The sequence below is a fragment of the Anomaloglossus baeobatrachus genome, chromosome 2 (assembly GCF_048569485.1).
Source record: "Anomaloglossus baeobatrachus isolate aAnoBae1 chromosome 2, aAnoBae1.hap1, whole genome shotgun sequence".
NCBI classification, from domain to species: Eukaryota; Metazoa; Chordata; class Amphibia; order Anura; family Aromobatidae; genus Anomaloglossus; species Anomaloglossus baeobatrachus.
Window position 1 is genome coordinate 650269295 of NC_134354.1, and position 20672 is coordinate 650289966.

Genomic DNA, 20672 nt, shown 5'->3' on the forward strand with positions numbered 1-20672 from the left:
AATGTATTGCTTGGAAATTCGGAGACATGTCAGTAGCTTATAGAATAAAAGAACAATTTACATTTTACTCAAAAACATACCTATAAAAGAGAAAAATCTGAAAAGAAGGGAATTTTGTTTACTTACCGTAAATTCCTTTTCTTCTAGCTCTAATTGGGAGACCCAGACAATTGAGACCCAGACAATTGGGTGTATAGGCTATGCCTCCGGAGGCCGCACAAAGTACTACACTTAAAAGTGTTAGGCCCCTCCCCTTCTGCCTATACACCCCCCGTGCTCCCACGGGCTCCTCAGTTTTGGTGCAAAAGCAAGAAGGAGGAAAAATAATTATAAACTGGTTTAAAGTAACTTCAATCCGAAGGAAAACTCGGAGAACTGAAACCATTCAACATGAACAACATGTGTACACAAAAAAACAGGGGCGGGTGCTGGGTCTCCCAATTAGAGCTAGAAGAAAAGGAATTTACGGTAAGTAAACAAAATTCCCTTCTTCTTTTTCGCTCTATTGGGAGACCCAGACAATTGGGACGTCCAAAAGCAGTCCCTGGGTGGGTAAAATAATACCTCGTAAGAGAGCCGTAAAACGGCCCTTTCCTACAGGTGGGCAACCGCCGCCTGAAGGACTCGTCCACCTAGGCTGGCATCCGCCGAAGCATAGGTATGCACCTGATAGTGCTTCGTGAAAGTGTGCAGGCTCGACCAGGTAGCCGCCTGACACACCTGTTGAGCCGTAGCCTGGTGCCTCAAAGCCCAGGACGCTCCCACGGCTCTGGTAGAATGGGCCTTCAGCCCTGAGGGAACCGGAAGCCCAGCCGAACGGTAAGCTTCGATAATTGGCTCCTTGATCCACCGAGCCAGGGTTGATTTGGAAGCCTGTGACCCTTTACGCTGGCCAGCGACAAGGACAAAGAGTGCATCCGAGCGGCGCAGGGGCGCCGTACGAGAAATGTAGAGTCTGAGTGCTCTCACCAGATCTAACAAGTGCAAATCCTTTTCACATTGGTGAACTGGATGAGGATAAAAAGAGGGTAAGGAAATATCCTGATTGAGATGAAAGGGGGATACCACCTTAGGGAGAAATTCCGGAACCGGACGTAGAACCACCTTGTCCTGGTGAAAAACCAGAAAAGGGGCTTTGCACGACAACGCTGCTAGCTCAGACACTCTCCGAAGAGAAGTGACTGCTACTAGAAAAACCACTTTCTGCGAAAGTCGTGAGAGAGAGATATCTCTCATTGGCTCGAATGGTGGCTTCTGAAGAACCATCAGCACCCTGTTTAGATCCCAGGGTTCTAACGGCCGCTTGTAAGGTGGAACGATGTGACAAACTCCCTGCAGGAACGTGCGTACCTGTGGAAGTCTAGCTAGGCGCTTCTGGAAAAACACAGAGAGCGCTGAAACTTGTCCCTTAAGGGAACCGAGCGACAAACCCTTTTCCAGTCCAGATTGAAGGAAGGACAGAAAAGTAGGTAATGCAAATGGCCAGGGAGAAAAACCCTGAGCAGAGCACCACGACAGGAAAATTTTCCACGTCCTGTGATAAATCTTGGCGGACGTTGGTTTCCTAGCCTGTCTCATAGTGGCAATGACTTTTTGAGATAACCCTGAAGACGCTAGGATCCAGGACTCAATGGCCACACAGTCAGGTTGAGGGCCGCAGAATTCAGATGGAAAAACGGCCCTTGAGACAGCAAGTCTGGTCGGTCTGGTAGTGCCCACGGTTGGCCGACCGTGAGATGCCACAGATCCGGGTACCACGACCTCCTCGGCCAGTCTGGAGCGACGAGGATGGCGCGGCGGCAGTCGGCCCTGATCTTGCGTAACACTCTGGGCAACAGTGCCAGCGGAGGAAACACATAAGGGAGCTGAAACTGCGACCAATCCTGAACTAAGGCGTCTGCCGCCAGAGCTCTGGGATCTTGAGACCGTGCCATGAACGTTGGTACCTTGTTGTTGTGCCGGGACGCCATGAGGTCGACGTCCGGCACCCCCCAGCGGCAACAGATCTCCTGAAACACGTCCGGGTGAAGGGAAAGGGACCATTCCCCTGCGTCCATGCCCTGGCGACTGAGATAATCTGCTTCCCAGTTTTCCACGCCTGGGATGTGAACTGCGGATATGGTGGAGGCCGTGGCTTCCACCCACATCAAAATCCGCCGGACTTCCTGGAAGGCTTGTCGACTGCGTGTGCCGCCTTGGTGGTTGATGTATGCCACCGCTGTGGAATTGTCCGACTGAATTCGGATCTGCTTGCCTTCCAGCCACTGCTGGAACGCTTTCAGGGCAAGATACACTGCCCGAATTTCCAGAACATTGATCTGAAGCGAGGACTCTTGCTGGGTCCACGTACCCTGAGCCCTGTGGTGGAGAAAAACCGCTCCCCACCCTGACAGACTCGCGTCCGTCGTGACCACCTCCCAGGATGGGGGTAGGAAGGATTTCCCCTTTGATAATGAAGTGGGAAGAAGCCACCACCGAAGGGAAGCTTTGGTCGCCTGAGAGAGGGAGACGGTCCTGTCGAGGGACGTCGGCTTCCTGTCCCATTTGCGTAGGATGTCCCATTGAAGAGGACGCAGGTGAAACTGCGCGAAAGGGACTGCTTCCATTGCTGCCACCATCTTCCCCAGGAAGTGCATGAGGCGCCTCAAGGGGTGTGACTGGCCTTGAAGGAGAGATTGTACCCCTGTCTGTAGTGACCGCTGCTTGATCAGCGGAAGCTTCACTATCGCTGAGAGGGTATGAAACTCCATGCCAAGGTATGTGAGCGATTGGGCCGGTGTCAGATTTGACTTTGGAAAATTGATGATCCACCCGAAACTCTGGAGAGTCTCCAGGGTAGCGTCGAGGCTGTGTTGGCATGCCTCTTGAGAGGGTGCCTTGATCAACAGATCGTCCAAGTACGGGATCACCGAGTGACCCTGAGAATGGAGGACCGCTACTACAGTAGCCATAACCTTGGTGAAAACCCGTGGGGCTGTTGCCAGGCCGAATGGCAGTGCCACGAACTGCAGGTGTTCGTTTCCTATGGCGAAGCGCAAGAAGCGCTGGTGCTCTGGGGCAACCGGAACGTGGAGATAAGCATCTTTGATATCGATCGATGCAAGGAAATCTCCTTGGGACATTGAGGCGATGACGGAGCGAAGGGATTCCATCCGGAACCGCCTGGTCTTTACGTGTTTGTTGAGAAGTTTCAGGTCTAGGACAGGACGGAAAGACCCGTCCTTCTTTGGGACCACAAACAAGTTGGAGTAAAAACCGTGGCCCTGTTGATGAAGAGGAACAGGGACCACCACTCCTTCTGCCTTCAGAGTGCCCAGCGCCTGCAGAAGAGCCTCGGCTCTCTCGGGAGGCGGAGAAGACCTGAAGAATCGAGTCGGGGGACGAGAGATGAACTCTATCTTGTAACCGTGAGACAGAATGTCTCTCACCCAGCGGTCTCTTATTTGTGGCAGCCAGGCGTCGCAAAAGCGGGAGAGCCTGCCACCGACCGAGGATGCTACTAGAGGAGGTCGAAAGTCATGAGGAAGCCGCTTTGTTAGTGGCGCCTCCGGTGGTCTTTTTAGGACGTGACTAAGACCGCCATGCATCAGAGTTCCTTTGTTCCTTCTGAGACCCTTTGGACGAGGAGAATTGGGACCTGCCCGCGCCCCGAAAGGACCGAAACCTCGCCTGCCCTCTCCTCTGTTGGGGAATGTTCTGTTTGGGCTGGGGTAAGGATGTATCCTTTCCCTTGGATTGTTTGATGATTTCATCCAGACGCTCGCCAAACAGCCTGTCGCCAGAAATTGGCAAACTGGTTAAGCGCTTTTTGGAAGCAGAATCTGCCTTCCATTCCCGTAGCCACAAGGCCCTGCGGAGTACCACCGAATTGGCGGTCGCCACCGCCGTACGGCTCACAGAGTCCAGGACAGCATTAATAGCGTAAGACGCAATTGCCGAGGTCTGGGTGGTAATGGATGCCACTTGTGGCGCGGCCGTGCAAGTGGCTGCTTCAATTTGCGCTTGACCTGCTGAGATAGCTTGCAGCGCCCATACGGCTGCGAATGCTGGGGCAAAAGAAGCTCCGATAGCTTCATAGATGGATTTCAACCAGAGCTCCATCTGCCTGTCAGTGGCATCTTTGAGCGAGGCCCCATCTTCCACTGCAAGTATGGATCTAGCCGCCAGTCTGGAGATTGGAGGATCCACTTTGGGACATTGAGTCCAACCTTTAACCACGTCCGGGGGGAAAGGATAACGTGTATCCTTAAGGCGCTTAGAAAAACGCTTATCTGGACAAGCATGGTGATTCTGGATTGCCTCTCTGAAATCAGAGTGGTCTAGAAACATACTCTGTGTCCGCTTGGGAAACCTGAAACGAAATTTCTCCTGCTGAGAAGCTGACTCCTCCGCCGGAGGGGCTGAGGGAGAAATATCCAGCAACTGATGGATGGACGCAATAAGATCGTTCACTATGGCGTCCCCGTCTGGAGTATTAAGATTGAGAGCGCTCTCAGGATCAGAATCCTGATCAGCTGTCTCCGCATCATCAACCAAAGATTCCCCCCGCTGAGACCCTAAACAATATGATGTCGAGGGAAATTCTAAGCGAGCCCGCTCAATCTGGGGCTGGGGTCTAAGTCAGAACCCTCAGACTGGGATGTAGGAGATACCCCGGGAGGACATTGTTGGTCCAACTGAGGGGGGCCCGGGAACAACGATTCAACAGGGTCCCGTTGCTGAGATACCGGCCTGGACTGCAAGGCTTCTAGTATCTTAGCCATAGTCTCAGAGAGTTTAGCAAACTCAGTCCCCGTCACCTTGTCAACAGGTGTCTCCCCCTGGGCCCCTCTTAGCATAGGCTCCGGCTGAAGAAGTGGCACAGGGGTCGAACACTGCACACAATGAGGGTCAGTGGAACCTGCCGGTAGTGGGGTCTTACAAGCGGCGCAGGCAGCATAATAAGCCTGTGTTTTGGCACCCCTGCCTTTTGTGGGCGCCATGCTATAGTTTTCCTTGAGTTACACAAAAGGGTATATAGCCAGAATGCACTGTGCTCATACAGTGTAAAGTATATATGATACACAAATAATGTACCAATACACTACAGCACCATGGGGCTAGCACCAACAGGTGCTGCTTACCAGCCGCCTAAAGCGGTTGTGAGGCCACCAGAGACCGTGTCTGGGTCTCCCAGGACTTGTCCCTCTTCTGCAGCGTCGGTGGAGCTGACAGGAATGGCTGCGGCGTCCTAACGAGATGAGGGAGCTGTGGGCGTGGCCGAGAAAGAGCGCGAACTGGTGCTCACACCGTGCACAGTGAGGGGGGTGGAGTATGTAAATCATACTCCAGCCCTCAGAGCTGCTCGCTCCGTGCAGCGTCCCGCCCTTCCCCCTGCCTGTCAGGGCTGAGGGCGGGAGAAAAGTAAACTAGGCCGCAAGGAAGCCGGGGACTCTAGTAATAAACGCGGCCGCCGTAAAAGCGCGGCTGGCGTGAAAGTCCCCGGCGAACTACAAGTCCCAGCCGCGCCGCAGTGTCCCATGGCAGCGGCGGTTAGTGCGGTAGCCCTTACATATAAACACACTCAGCGACGCTGAGTGTGTAATGGCACATATAGACCCGGTCAGCGCCGCGGTCCCCGGTGCACTAGCACACCCAGCAAAGCTGAGGTGATGCCGTGCGCGGTCCCCACAGGGATACAGAGTACCTCCAAGATGCAGGGCCATGTCCCTGAACGATACTCGGCTCCTATCCATCAGGCTCCACAGGAGTTGTGGATGGAGCACGGTCTCAGTGCCTGGAGACCGGTAAGATCCCACTTCACCCAGAGCCCAGAGGGGGATGGGGAAGGAAAGCAGCATGTGGGCTCCAGCCTCCGTACCCGCAATGGATACCTCAACCTTAACAACACCGCCGACAAGAGTGGGGTGAGAAGGGAGCATGCTGGGGGCCCTATATGGGCCCACTTTTCTTCCATCCGACATAGTCAGCAGCTGCTGCTGACCAATCTGTGGAGCTGTGCTGTGTGTGTCTGACCTCCTTCGCACAAAGCAAAAAACTGAGGAGCCCGTGGGAGCACGGGGGGTGTATAGGCAGAAGGGGAGGGGCCTAACACTTTTAAGTGTAGTACTTTGAGCGGCCTCCGGAGGCATAGCCTATACACCCAATTGTCTGGGTCTCCCAATAGAGCGAAAAAGAAAGTGACAATTTTGCAGTGGTCTCTTAAGCTTTGCCAGAGCTGTAAATACACACACAGCTTTGTTCAATCGTGTGTGAAGAATGAGCAAAAAAAAAAAAAAATTTCACAACATAATTACCTCGGTGTCATCTCCTAGCACATCGATTTCATTGGCCTCCTCTTCAGCTACAGTGTAAATTTAAAAAACAAAAAAAAAACACAATTAAAACAAAATTGTACACGTTATGCTCTTCACTAAATTGAAGCCCCCAGGATAACGTCCTTCGCAATTTGAAAATACACACACACACACACACACACACACAAACTTGTCTCCAAGGGATTATTCACCTTTTGGAATTATTATTTTTTTTGCCTGCGTGTGGGGATGAGTATTTTTTTTGCTATTTGGTTTCATTAAAAGCTTCCCCCCCCTTTTGCTTTTACAGGCCCTTTGTTTTGTTGAACTGCACTGCTAACTACAGACTGGTCTCTAATCTCTTAACTCCTGCACTGCTTACTCCAATCCGCTATCACTCAGATACTTCTCTTCTTGACCCTTTTAAAAACAGTTTCTGCTCCTTACACTCTACTGAAACTGCCCTCAGTGAAGTCTCTAATGAACTACTAACACCAAAATCTAATGGTCACTAATCTCCTGTCTCCTGGATCTCTCTGCTGCATTTCCCACTATGGATCACCAGCTCCTCCTCACTATGCTCCGCTCTCTCCTGGGTCTCCTCCTACCTCTCTGACTGCTCATTCTTGGCGTTCTTTGCTGGCTCTTACTCCTTTTATCTTCTCCTTACTATCAGGGTTCCTCAAGGCTCAGTCCTAGGTCCCGTCCTCTTCTCTCTATACACCGACACTATTGAAAAACCCATCAGCAGATTTAGTTTTCAGTACCATCTATATGCCAAGGGGGCCACCAGCAGCCACCGGGCTTTCGCGGCAACCCATCAATCATACCGTGTGCAGCAACATAGAGTACCACCATGAATATCACAATCAGAGATGAATGGTGGCATTTAAAGTGAATCTGACAGCTGATACATGCTGCCCATGGACTGGACAGAATGTATCAGGCACTGGCTTTGTGAACTCAGGCAGGTATGTTTGACTCAAACACTGTGGCATTACAGAGAAAAACATACTTTAAAAGCTAATACCACAAAATTGGTCCAATCCATCTACGGACACTCCTAAATCAATAATTATACCACAAAAAGGAAACAAAATTATTTTCCCTTTTCCAAAGGAGTACACAACATCTCAATCAATTAATAATTTTGAAGCCGGGAGCGAAACACGTGTCGGGGAATCGGGTGGTCGCGGTAATTACATCATCCCAGGTAACTTTTGCTCCGCAGTGGTGTCTTGAATCTTAAACATAAGATTTAGTGAATGGTACTTACGTTTGGCACACTGCTTAATATTGCTTAACGGCAGACGCATGTGTGATTTTTTTGTGGCACTTCTAGTATAGTCTTCTCAGAGATTGCTGGTTCATGGCATCCTATGGAGCAATTGGGATTTAGCACATAAATGTACTTTATGACCTTAATTGCTGATACTAACAAGGCTGGTTGTGTTTGGCACTATTTTTACATCACGGCCCGAATGTTTCAGCTCTCTGCAATTCCGCCTATGGTAGAATGCAATTAGTTTTGCACATGTATGATGGACATATCTATATGTTATATCCGGTTGAGGCGGTCTTGCAGAGATGTAGTGAGAAACAATGGGCGATTATATATACAATAGTGATGGTGACTATATATTTATAGGCAATAGGTGTGACCCCGGGGGGATTGTGCAATAGTACCTTCCGTGGAGGAATAAAATTTGTAGACTGTTTTGCACAGCCCGTCATGGTCATTGAAATGGGCCTCTTATAGCACTAGTCACTTTACCATCAAGGTTGGTGCAATACACATTGGTCAGCTTGTAAATTATTTGAACATATATACAGCACTGGTCACTTTACTGGAGGTTAATGTGCAATATATTATCGCTTAAACCCGTATATACTTCATTTTTTATTGCAATTTATCATTTTTATGGTGTGGTGTTTTTTCTGTGTATTTTTTGATGCTAATAAAAATTATTAATTGATTGAGACGTTGTGTACTCCTTTGGAAAAGGGAAAAGAATTTTTTGTTTCCTTTTTGTGGTATAATACTTTAAAAGCTGCCAGAGATTGGGATCGTGTTGTAGATTAGTGGGACAGGGGACAGGCGGGTTCCCGGCTGCTTCTGCCTGAGGCCAGTGACTGGAAGCAAAAAAATAAGTAAAGGAAACGTCAATATAAATAAATTCCTAAATACCTTTAAGGCCTCTGTCACACTCACGTGAAAAAAAAAAAACCGTTTTTTCACGTACGTGTTAAAGGGATGGTTTGCTCCCCGTGTGTCGTGTTTGTGGCACATGCGTGTTCTCCATGTGTTATACGTAATAACACACGGAGAACGGAAAGCCCCGTCTTACCTGCTTCTTCCGGAGCTGTCTGTGGTGCTGAATGACAGTTTCCGGCATAGGCCAGGCCCCGCTGACGCTGCTTCCGGCCCCCAGTGAAGAAGATGCGTTGTTCAAATTCACTGGGGGACGGATGCAGGTGACAGCCGCGGCAAAGACTGTAGGGCACATGGAGGTGAGGTTTTTTTTTTTTTATTTTTAACATGACACGTGTGTTTCTCCGGCGCGTGTCACGTGTGCCCGCATCCACACTACATCCGTGTGGTACGGGTGCGGGCCGTGTGGCACCCGTGCTTCCAGAGAAAAACGGACACGCCGCCGTATGGAGCACACGAACACACGCAAGTACGGAATGGACACATGTTCCGTTCCTAAATACTTACGTGTGTCCTAACCATTAGGAATACCTAGGTCCACGTGTGTACGTGTCTCCGGTACGTGACAAAAATGGTAAACACGTATCGGAGGCACGGATGTGTGTCGGAGGCCTAAATCAGTAAGTCACGCTCGTTTTCTCTAGAGAGGTAATCACTACAGAATAAAACTTGCCCACCGTGCTGTTACACCGACATGCTAGTACCAGTGCCAGTGAACATGTGCAGAAGGAGCGTCGTTGTTTTGACTTCTACCACATACTGTCAGCCATCTCCAGATAACATCAACCGCTCAGCAAACAGAAAGACAAGGGGGACAGCAGTGTGAGCAGCATCCTCTTACCTCAGCACCCCTAGTATCTCCAATATTGGATGAGACAGACAGGGTGGACAGCAGTGTGAACAACCTCCTCACCTCTAGTATCTCCCGTAATAGATCAGCATTTCAACTGGGAGCACATCTTCCTACACATGTAGGGAGGGCTGGGAGCGCACACTCACAGGCACAAGGCCCAACATTCTAGGACACATTTCTGTCAAAGCAACAATACTGCAGCAATTTCAATTCTGTAGTGGATTACCTCCCTAAACAAAATAAGTGCAATCTGAGAATTAAAAGTATTTAGATATTTATTTATAATGCCTCTTTTTTTCTGTTCCAAGAAAACCCCTTTAATGACTATGTAACCCTATCTTATTGAAGCCATTGATACATTGACAAACAGGTAGTCAAAGTTTATATATTGCCATGTTGAAATAGGATAAAAAACATTGTCAATGCACTTGAATTTACAGGCATTATCCAACAATATCCATTTATAAAGATAGGAATAATCCTTTATTAAAGTCAATATAGAGTTAAAACTTGAGCTTTTGCCAACCGTGTTCATCCAGATATGCTTGAAGTCTGTTCACCAGATCACTCTTGTTACCCTTCACCTCCAAACCACGGGAAAGGCATTCCTGCTTAAGTTCTGCTAGCTGCAAAAAGAACAACAAAGTATTATTGTACTTGGATTAGTAGACTAGGATGGTTTCACCAATGTCATGGATCCAACCATCTGTTGTCTTCTGCAAATATCAATGGCTGGGATGGCAAGGGAATGTAATGAAGTTACAATGATGATAATGATTTTTAATAAATTAAGACCCCTATAAATACAAGAAAATCAGTGGGGATCCTTGTCCGTAGACCCCCTCTGATCGCTTATGCTTCCCGTTTTTTTATCCAAGAGGTGTGTTGCTGAGCAGACGGGGATATAGCTCCTGCCTGCCGACCATGCCCACAAAGTATGGAGCCAATGGAAAGCATTGGGTTCACAGCTTTCTATCAAATTTGTACTCCAGTCTGTGTGAACGCCTGTCTGCTGAGCACTTTGTGGGGGGTGGACAGAGGGGGTTAGGCTGGAGCGATCAAACGGGAGCTCTCAAAAGCCGCACTCAGCTGATTTGCTTATACAGTATTTATAAGGATACTTACCGTGTTTTTCGGACCATAAGACACACTTTTTTCCCCCAAATGTTGGGGGAAAGTGGGGGGTGCGTCTTATGGTCTGAATGGGGATGCGGGGAATGAGGGTGCTGCGGTGGAGTGGGTCACCGGGGGCACGAGCAGGCTATAGCAGTCTGCAGTGACCACGTGGGCCCGCTCATTACATATGCACGCCCATCCTCCCGCCCATCTCTTAGCGGTGAAGCCGGCGCTGACAGGTGGGCGGGGTGATGGGCGGGGGATGCACACTTACTAAACAGCCGGCCCGCATGATCACCCCTGGCAACTGCAGCCTCGAGTGATCATGTGCGGCTGTATTCACTGCCCCCGTGCATCATTATCAGCGCGGGGTGCAGTGAATCAGTATAGTCACCCATCACCGTGTGTGGAGCCGTCACCGTTGTCTGCAGCATCGCGATGTCTTCCTGTCTGTGTCGGTCAGATGATCTGTGTAGAGAGCGGTGAGCAAAGCGATGACGTCATCGCTGTGCGCGCCGCTAGAGTCCACACAGATCAGCTAACCGGCACAGACAGGAAGATGCGATGCTGCAGACAACAGTGACGGCTCCACACACGGTGATGCAGCTGAGACAGAGAGGAAGATGATCGGTGCTGCAGGGGGTGAGGGAATGTGAGTATAAGCCTTTGTGCGCACTGGAAAATGGAATTTTCTCAAGAAAATTCCGCGAGCACTGAAAGATTACCGCACCCGCGGTAAAAAAAACGCGGCAAACCGCACCCGAAAACCACATGCGGTTTGCTGCGGCTTTACTGCGGTTTTGCCGCATGCGGGTTGGTACGTGTGCTTTAATGCATTCAATGCAATAAAGCACATTGAAGAAAAAAAAAATTCATTAGATAGCAGATAGATAAATAGATAGAAGAATAGATAGAGGGATAGAGGGATAGAGGGATAGAGGGATAGAGGGATAGAGGGATAGAGGGATAGCGGGATAGCGGGATAGCGGGATAGCGGGATAGAGGGATAGAGGGATAGAGGGATAGAGGGATAGAGGGATAGAGGGATAGAGGGATAGAGGGATAGAGGGATAGAGGGATAGAGGGAGTCCCTGTGAGCACACGCTGCATTTATCACGGTCGGTAGTGAGTTCAAATTACCGGCCATGGGAAATGCCCTGTGGTTACCTCTGCTGTCTCGTTGCGAGGCTGCATTCAGCGCTGTGTGTCAGTCGCGGCTGGATGCAAGCATCGCAGGACGTGGATTACGCCGGAGCTGTGTATTTCGGGGAGGGGTTAATAAACGGGTGAACCAGGAGCTTTTTTGTGTTTTATTTAAAATAAAGGATTTTTTGGTGTGTTTGTTTTTTTACTTTACTTACGGGTTGATCATGTCAGCTGTCTCATAGACGCTGCCATGATCAAGCCTGAACTTAGTGTCGGCGATCCGCCGCCATTAACTCATTACCTGGATCGCCACCGCATCACGGCATCTAGAAGAGCTGGGGACACTCCGGTACTTCCGCATAATGCATGTGACAGTCCCGGGGCAGCTGCGGCTGATATTCTCGGCTGCGGGAGGGAGGCGGGAGACATTAACCCTGCCCCTCGCCCTCCCCAGCCTGAGAATACCGGGCCGCCGCTGTGTGCTTACCTCGGCTAGAAGATAAAAATACAGCGGAGCCCACGTGTTTTTTTTTTCTATATTTCCGTTTGCTTTCTATGTGTATTCTATATGTCTGTGTTCTATGTCCTATGTCTGATGTCTGTGTGTGTCTGTGATGTGAGCGTTTACTCTCTGCTCCGTTTCCTCTTCCTGTCATAATGACATCACTTCCCTGCAAACCGCAGGCAGCGATGTACATTAACGCAGGTAAACCGCGAAATACTGGGAGGGGATAACGCAGGAAAACGCAATGAACCGCACAGAATTTGCTGCCTGCGTTATTCCCTGCGGGATTTCACGATTACATTGCAGTCAACAGAGTGAAATCCCGCAGCGACGTGCAGAAAAGAAGTGACATGCAATTGTTTTTGCTGCGGGAATCCCGTAGCAAAACATGCAGCTGTTAAATTCCGCCTAGTGCGCACAGCATTTTTTTTTTCCCTTAGGTTTTGCTGGTGATTCACTGCAGAGATGTTATGAACATTTTCTGCAGCGAAACATGCAGCAAAACCGCAGGAAATCCGCGGGAAAAACCGGTAAGTGCGCACAGGGCCTAAATGTTTATTTTTTTTTCTGTGCCATAGGATACAGGCCATATACCAGGATGGGGGTATTTTATGAGCAGGATGGATGCGGGTATATGAGCAGGATGGATGGGGGTATATGAGCAGGATGGATGGGGGTATATGAGCAGGATGGATGGGGGTATATGAGCAGGATGGATGGGGGTATATGAGCAGGATGGATGGGGGTATATGAGCAGGATGGATGGGGGTATATGAGCAGGATGGATGGGGGTATATGAGCAGGATGGATGGGGGTATATGAGCAGGATGGATGGGGGTATATGAGCAGGATGGATGGGCGTATATGAGCAGGATGGATGGGCGTATATGAGCAGGATGGATGGGCGTATATGAGCAGGATGGATGGGCGTATATGAGCAGGATGGATGGGGGTATATGAGCAGGATGGATGGGCGTATATGAGCAGGATGGATGGGCGTATATGAGCAGGATGGATGGGCGTATATGAGCAGGATGGATGGGCGTATATGAGCAGGATGGATGGGGGTATATGAGCAGGATCATATACAAGGTGGAAGGATAGTTACCAGAATGGGGTACTTTAGTAGAGAATTTGGGGACATTACCCCCATAACAGTGTCAGCAGCAGATCCTCGCCCCACAACAGTGTGTCATGACCACATTTTGTTAAAATTTTATTTTCCTCCTCTAAAATCAGGGTGCGTCTTATAGTCCGAAAAATACGGTAAATATAAAAAACATTATAGAGCTTTAGTTACTATTTTATTATAATTGTTCTCCTTCTACACTACATATATGCTACACCAGCTGATGATTAAAATATCACTGCCTTCTCACTTGGATGCATACAGATTTGTTTTATTATTATTTAACAGCACAGAAGAATAATGTCATTTAAAGGATTTTTCCCACAATCAAAACGTATCACCTACTACAGGGTAAATGATCATTGACTGATCGCTTAAGGTCCCACTGTCCAAAGTCTAAAGGGTTATCCACAAAAAAAAAAAGTTATCTTTAATCCAAGGATCCCAAGATGAGGGCTCTGCAGTCCCACTTCATTGAAGATCAAGGTGCACATGCTCAACCTCCGGTCTATGGAAGAGCTGAAGAAAGCAAAGCACTGTATTCTGCTTTCTCCAGTAGTCCCATAAACAATGGAAGCAGCAGAGGCTGAGCCTGTGCACCTACGCTCCATTCAGCATGGGGTACATTGTCCCGTTTTAAGGTCCTGGTTTTTGCCGCAGTTTTGCTGCATGAATTGCTGCAGAAAATGATCGTAACCTTTCTTCAGTCATTCCCCAGCAAAACCTACCGTAAAAAAAAAAAAAAAAAATGGTGTTCGCACACTGCGGTTTTTTTTCCCCCGGGGAGGAAGTACGCCACTGACGAGGCCCCGGAGAGGGGGGGGGGGGAAGATGAGGTACGCCGCTGACGAGGCCCCCAAGGGGTTGGTACACCGCTGACGAGGCCCCCGGGGGGGTACGCCGCTGACCAGGCCCCCGGGAAGGGGGGGAGGTACGCCGCTGGCGAGGCCCCCGGGGGGGGGGGAGGTACGCCGCTGGCGAGGCCCCCGGGGGGGGGGAGGTACGCCGCTGGCGAGGTCCCCGGGGGGGGGGGGAGGTACGCCGCTGGCGAGGCCCCCGGGGGGGGGGGGGGGAGGTACGCCGCTGGCGAGGCCCCCGGGGGGGGGGGGGAGGGGGAGGTACGCCGCTGGCGAGGCCCCCGGGGGGGGGGGGGGGGAGGTACGCCGCTGGCGAGGCCCCCGGGGGGGGGGGGGGAGGTACGCCGCTGGCGAGGCCCCCGGGGGGGGGGGGGGAGGTACGCCGCTGGCGAGGCCCCCGGGGGGGGGGGGGGGGGGAGGTACGCCGCTGGCGAGGCCCCCGGGGGGGGGGTACGCCGCTGGCGAGGCCCCCGGGGGGGGAGGTACGTCGCTGACGAGCCCTTCAGGACAACAACCGCTGAGTGTAGTGATTGAACGAGTACATTTATGCCTTCAGGTCCAGCCTTCTGAGGTGCAGGGACCATTTAACCCCTTGTCTTTCCTTAGTTTTCGCTTCGCTCCCTTGTGGCCGCACATCTATCACTGATTTGATGGCTTTTCTGTCGCATTGATAAGCACAGCCTCGTGTTCTGGGCGCTTAGCTTATTTATAGGACACATTTCACACTAAGCAACCCCAGTGAGTGTGGCAGAGAAGCGCATGCGTGCCGCCTCTGCGCGGAGCAGTCAGACTCAGTGCGTCCGCTGTGCCGCTATGGAGCCGTCAGCCCTACAGCAGCCCTGGACCGAGTATCTGTCAGTATTTCTTATAAGCGGCCGCTCCCCGGTCCTCCGCCGTAGCCACTGTCCCTCGCTCTTGCAGTCTTACCTTCAGCTTGTGAATGTCTATGATGTCCGCCATGTTTTTACCTCACACTTGGGTGAGATTCCCTGAGCAATGCCAGCTGCTATTGGTCAGTCGCATACGTGACGTCACGACGTCGGGAAAGCGCGGGAAGTTTTGATTACGGTTTTACGTCGCTAACGCTGCAGAACGGAGTGGTAAGGCAGACGGGAGCAGCTACGAGGACCTGTTACACTCCTCGCACAGCACTGCAACCTGTGAGGCCGAGAACATGCCACGGAATAAGCCAACTACCATGCAATATTGACCAATCATCAGTCTCCACGTCATCAAAAGAACGAGCCAATCCGGTGCAAAGCGCAGAAAATGTACGTCATTCCGCTAAGCCAATAGCTGAACGACTCCATCTTGCGTGTTGTTCCGTCATGCTGACTCCGCCCCGGGCATATCCGTACCGGAAGTGGTGGTGTTTCCTGGAGACCGGTGGCAGGCGGAGGCCCCAGCTACAGGTGACTGCTGCCGGCGGCGATCACGAGCGGGGGGCTGTGTATGGAGGCGGGTGCCGGCCCGGCCAGCCATGATGTTCATTCACAGTGATGCGTCTTCTCGGATGGGCTGAGGTAGCAATATGGCTGCTTCCTGCTGCATCGTATGAGCCAGCACACGTCTCCCATCCGTGCTGCACTGACCCATGGGATCTGTATTGTGTGCTATTGTCCATCTGTTGTTCTCTGGTAGCAGCCATTTATGGTAGTGTTCATCAGTGGGACTGCAGATGGGGAGTCCTGATCAGTGTCTCCCAATCAGTGCGGTATCTGGCCAGCATGAGGCTTGTTCACAGCAGGGAGTATGTCACCATCCGCATTGTGATTATGGGACCCCCGGTCCTGCCGGGGTCTGCTGGGGGATGCGGCATTACAGGCGGGTCACATCGGCCGGACTGATACAGTACGGGCAATACACTGACCCATGTGAGCTGTTAGCCCCTCTAGGGAATCTGTCAGCAGGTTTTGCTTCTTCATCTGAGAAGGGGCAGAGACCCTGAATCCAGCCACGTGTCACTAACTGGGCTGCAATTTTGATAAAATTCCTGTGTTATCAGCTGCAGATCTACCAGTTTTCTGAATGCTGTATAACCCTGCCCCCACCCCTTATTGGCTGCTACACTGTGCATAGGCAGTAAGCTGTCAATCGGGGGTGCGGGGTTATCCAGAGCTCATGAATATGGAGGACTACCTGGCAGTAGGTTTACTAGCTATTGCGTGATAATCGACAGCTGATAAAATGGTGATTTTATCAAAATTACACCAAGCAGCCCAATAAGTGACACATAACTCGAATCAGGGAATCTGTCTATATTTTATGCAGCTCTTGGATTAGGAGGCAAATCTTAGTCACAGATTGCCTTTAAAGAGGAATTTTCAAAGGACTTTTTTAATTTAAACTGAGAGCCTCCTCCAATTGGCGCTGATTCTGGAGCAGGTTCGCTTTTCTTCTGTCCATAACGATCCCCTTCAGAAATAAAGATGCAAACTTTCCAATCAGCCAACTGAGCATATACCACAGACCATCTCTGTCTGTGGAGATAGATAGATAGATAATATCTATCTCTATCTATTTTTTTATTATTTTTCTCCTGATGCTGACCAATCAAAACAAAAACAAAGCTGCTCCCACAGAGATGGTCTGTGGTATATGCCCAGTTGGCTGATTAGAAAATGTGCATCCTTTTTTTTGGGGGGGGATCGTTTGGGACGGAAGGGGCACAGAGAAAACAAACTGCTCGAGAATCAGTGGATCAGCGCCAATTGGAGGAGGATCTCATGGTAATGGCTCGCTTAGGAGCGTATAACTGGGGCGAGTGTTATCGGATCGCACTCAGCCCAATGTTAGTCTATGCAGCAGTGGTGGTCAGTATTTTTTTTATTCTCATGCTGCTGCAAGTGGCAACCTATATTGAACAACGCAAACCCATTGAAGTCTATGGGTGTCTGGAAATCATCAGACTGCACTCGGATTGACTCACTGAATGGAGAAAATGAAGATATTTAGTTCTCCATCTTCTCATTTGTTCTACGATTATCTCATGCGACAGAATCAGATCACATTAAGCTGATACTGATCAAACACAGATCAGAGTGTAATTAGCATAATAGATTCCCTCTCAGAGAGGATCCATGCTTGTGTGACCAAAGCCTAAATAAAAAAAATCTAGGGAATAGTCAGATTATTAGATGGTACATCACAGGGTGATATACTATCTAATGATCAGCATATGACAGCACTTATCACATGAAAGCACTGCACTGTAAATCAGGCTGAGAGGAGTGAAGTGTGACCCGGGCATGCGTGCTCAGATTGCTGTCACTCACAGACAGGCAGCCCCCACCGGTGACGCCCTGCACTGGTGCTCCGATTGCGGGCTTCAGATCAGAATGATCAAAGCTAAAAGTCAACATAAGAATATACGCGATGCTGAGAGAAGCTTACAGAACCAGGGTAGGTAACAGAAGTATATTAGGAAAGTGTTAGCTAGGAATAGTTAGGACAAATGAAAGGTGGTCACATTACTAGTAGAAAACTCCTTTAAAGTTCATTTCTAGCAATGCAAATTAAAGGGAACCAATCACCAGGATTTTCGTATATAACCTAAAGCCGGTGCTATACTGGCACTATCAGGCTGATTCTATACATACCATTAGTGGTCAGTAAAGTTTATAAAATAATCTTCTTGAGTGACAGCAGCTGAGGATCAGATAATAGCTGGGGGGGGTATTCAGAGTTATCCCCTTCCCCTGTTAGAATTAGCATAAGTATTATACCATCGATTCACTTTTTCACTAGCAGGACCTGTGTGAGGTCATACCCATGTGACCAGAAGGGGCGGGGCCTCAGCCAACAGAAAAAGAAAAATGTTGCTTGTTGGCTGAGGACCCGCCCCTTCTGGTCACATGGGTATGACCTCACACAGGTCCTGCTAGTGAAAAAGTAAATCGATTGTATAATACTTATGCTAACTCTAATGGGGAGGGGGAGAACTATGAATACCCACCCCCCTATAGTCATATTTCAGCAGCTTCTTTTTGGATCACTAAGGCTATGTGCCCACGCTACAGGATTTACCGCGGATTTACCGCGGATTTTGCCGCGGATTTACCGCGGATTTGCCGAAAATCTGCAGCAGCAGCACTTCCAAGCCATTTCAATGGCATTTTGGAAATGCTGTGCCCATGCTGCGGATTTTTCCGCGGCGGATTTGCCGCGGATTTTGATGCGGAAAAATCTGCAGCATGTCAATTGTTTGGTGCAGATTTGGTGCGGATTTTTGGCTTTGAATGGGAAAAAAAAAAAAAAAAAATCCGCGGCAAATCCGCGGTAAATCCGCGGCAAATCCGCGGGTGCGGATTTGCCGCGAAAGTCGCGGATTTTCAGGCAAAAAAATCCGCAGGGACATTCTAGCGTGGGCACATAGCCTAAAGGCTCCAGGAGACGCGCAGTGATCAGATCACCACAGGGAAGACTCCACAGTCGGGCGTTTCATTTTTTGGTGGAAGTCTCTCTAATACAGAAGTCCCACATGGGCTCGGCTCAATACCTCTTGCTTCCGTCTCTGCCTTTATGATCATCGGACTTTACATCTTACATATCATTTTATTGAAGCAAAACACGTAAAATTGTAGTATAAAAAAATAAAAGTACATTGCAGCTCTGAGTGTTATCAGCAGACAGTTTAATATTTGATGATTTATAATAAGTGAAAAATGCAGACTGTGCTGCAGCATAACAGTAGAAATAACTGATCAGAAACATCTGAAAATAGGATACAGATAATTGTGCGCTTTGTATCTAATATGTTGCTTTTCATTTGTACTTTTATCTTCCAGCTATTCTGACTTTTCACTTGTTGTCATAACTTCTGATCAAATATTAACTTGTTTGCTGACACCAGGAGACGGCACGTACTCTCATTTTCCATGCTCCAGCTCATACACAGTTGGGTCTCTGCGCCTTGCCAGCGTTCTCGGGGTTCATCAGATTCTGAATACAGCCGCGTCTCCCGTTTTCCATTTACATGTATGAATGTACTTTTGTCTCCTAGGATGAATGTTGGGGTGGCGCACAGTGAGGTGAATCCCAATACACGGGTGTTGAATAGTCGAGGAATATGGCTGGCCTACATCATTCTAGTAGGCTTCCTTCACATCATCCTTTTGAGCTTTCCCTTCTTCAGCGTTCCTGTCGTCTGGACCCTGACTAACGTTATTCACAATCTCGTAAGTTATGTAGCATATTCCCTATTGTGAGTAATATACAAATATAGTTGGTGCAGATATATTTTATTTCAAATGTGACGTTTTGGTATATATTAACCCTGTGTAGACTGTGTAAGATGGGCCAATTTCCTAGACTTTGGCACATCTAGCTGCCACATGTACTCTGCTCATGGACTGGAATATATTTCCTACATACTTATCCTACTATTGTGGAGTGAATTTTGATAAACTTGTTGGTCTTGCCCCATCCCTGCTAAGCTTCATCGTTTTAAAAGGAACCTGTGAGCAGAAATTTTGCTCTAAACCTAAAAGTTTCCCCTTCTGCAGCTCCTGGGCTGCATTGTATCAAGGTTTCCTATAGTTTTTTTGCCCCCTTTTAGACCAAATTAAATACTTTATAAAGTTGTACCTTTTGGTATGCAAATCTTCTAAGTTATCCATGGGGGCAGGCTGTCTGGTGTCCGTTACTGTCCCTCCTGCCAATTTACGCCATCCCCCAACGCTCCATTTCATACCTCAGGACGCCGCCCAGTGCGCCCCAGGTCCCGCACATGCGCTGTGCGACTGTACCGGGACTGTGCACAGTGTGACCGCTGGTGACATGTTGCGCAGGCTCGAGATTATGGGTGGCGCTGTGATTGTCATCAGCAAGTGCCCGCCCATAATCTCGTGCCCGCCCTTTCCCCTCTGCCTCCAGCGTTCTGCGCAAGTGCTGGCCATATGACCCGACGTCACCTCTCGTAACCGGTGGTGTCCTGCTCCGCTCCTCCCATCTATTTCCTGCTCCAGGGCAAGATGGGAAAGAGGTGACGTCGGGTCATCTGGCCAGCGCTTGCGCAGAACGCTGGAGGCAGAGGGGAAAGGGCGGGCACGAGATTATGGGCGAGCACTTGCTGATGACAATCACAGCGCCGCCCATAATCTCGAGCGTTGGGGGACGGCGTAAATCGGCAGGAGGGACAGTAACGGACACCAGACAGCCCGCCCCCATGGATAATTTAGAAGATTTGCATACCAAAAGGTACAACTTTATAAAGTATTTAATTTGGTCTAAAAGGGGGCACAAAAACTATAGGAACCTTACTAGAATGCAGCCCAGGAGCTGCAGAGGGGGAAACTTTTAGGTTTAAAGCAAAATTTCTGCTGACAGGTTCCCTTTAAGAAGTTCCTAGAGTTGTCCGCAGCACAAAAAAATAATAATTTTCAACATTTCAAACAATTTTATACCAGAGTTTTGGAATCAGAAGCCCTGATTACTGACGACCGATGACTTTTTTCCCCTCCTCTCCAGTCCTGTTCTTGCATTGTCAGCGCTGCAGCCGATTAGCAGCTCTTGATGGGCTTCATACTTCCAGCTGATGGAACTGTTCTGTATAAGGCT

At 49.4% G+C, this 20672-nt stretch overlaps 2 protein-coding genes across 2 annotated transcripts in view; one reads left to right on the top strand and one right to left on the bottom strand.

The window, feature by feature from the left end:
* Nucleotides 1-15199, bottom strand: part of SARNP (SAP domain containing ribonucleoprotein) — a 201772-nt gene extending 186573 nt beyond the window's left edge. Inside the window, exons 1-3 of the mRNA XM_075337002.1 lie at nucleotides 15042-15199; nucleotides 9888-9987; nucleotides 6297-6343 (exon numbers count right to left, since the gene is read on the bottom strand). Coding sequence (XP_075193117.1) covers nucleotides 6297-6343; nucleotides 9888-9987; nucleotides 15042-15074 — 180 coding nt within the window. The 5' untranslated portion in view covers nucleotides 15075-15199. The remainder of the gene's footprint in view (nucleotides 1-6296; nucleotides 6344-9887; nucleotides 9988-15041) is intronic.
* A 224-nt stretch (nucleotides 15200-15423) lies between these two features.
* ORMDL2 (ORMDL sphingolipid biosynthesis regulator 2) overlaps nucleotides 15424-20672 on the top strand; it is a 29597-nt gene continuing 24348 nt past the window's right edge. Inside the window, exons 1-2 of the mRNA XM_075337003.1 lie at nucleotides 15424-15526; nucleotides 19117-19291. Of these exons, the coding sequence (XP_075193118.1) occupies nucleotides 19118-19291 (174 nt within the window). The 5' untranslated portion in view covers nucleotides 15424-15526; nucleotide 19117. The remainder of the gene's footprint in view (nucleotides 15527-19116; nucleotides 19292-20672) is intronic.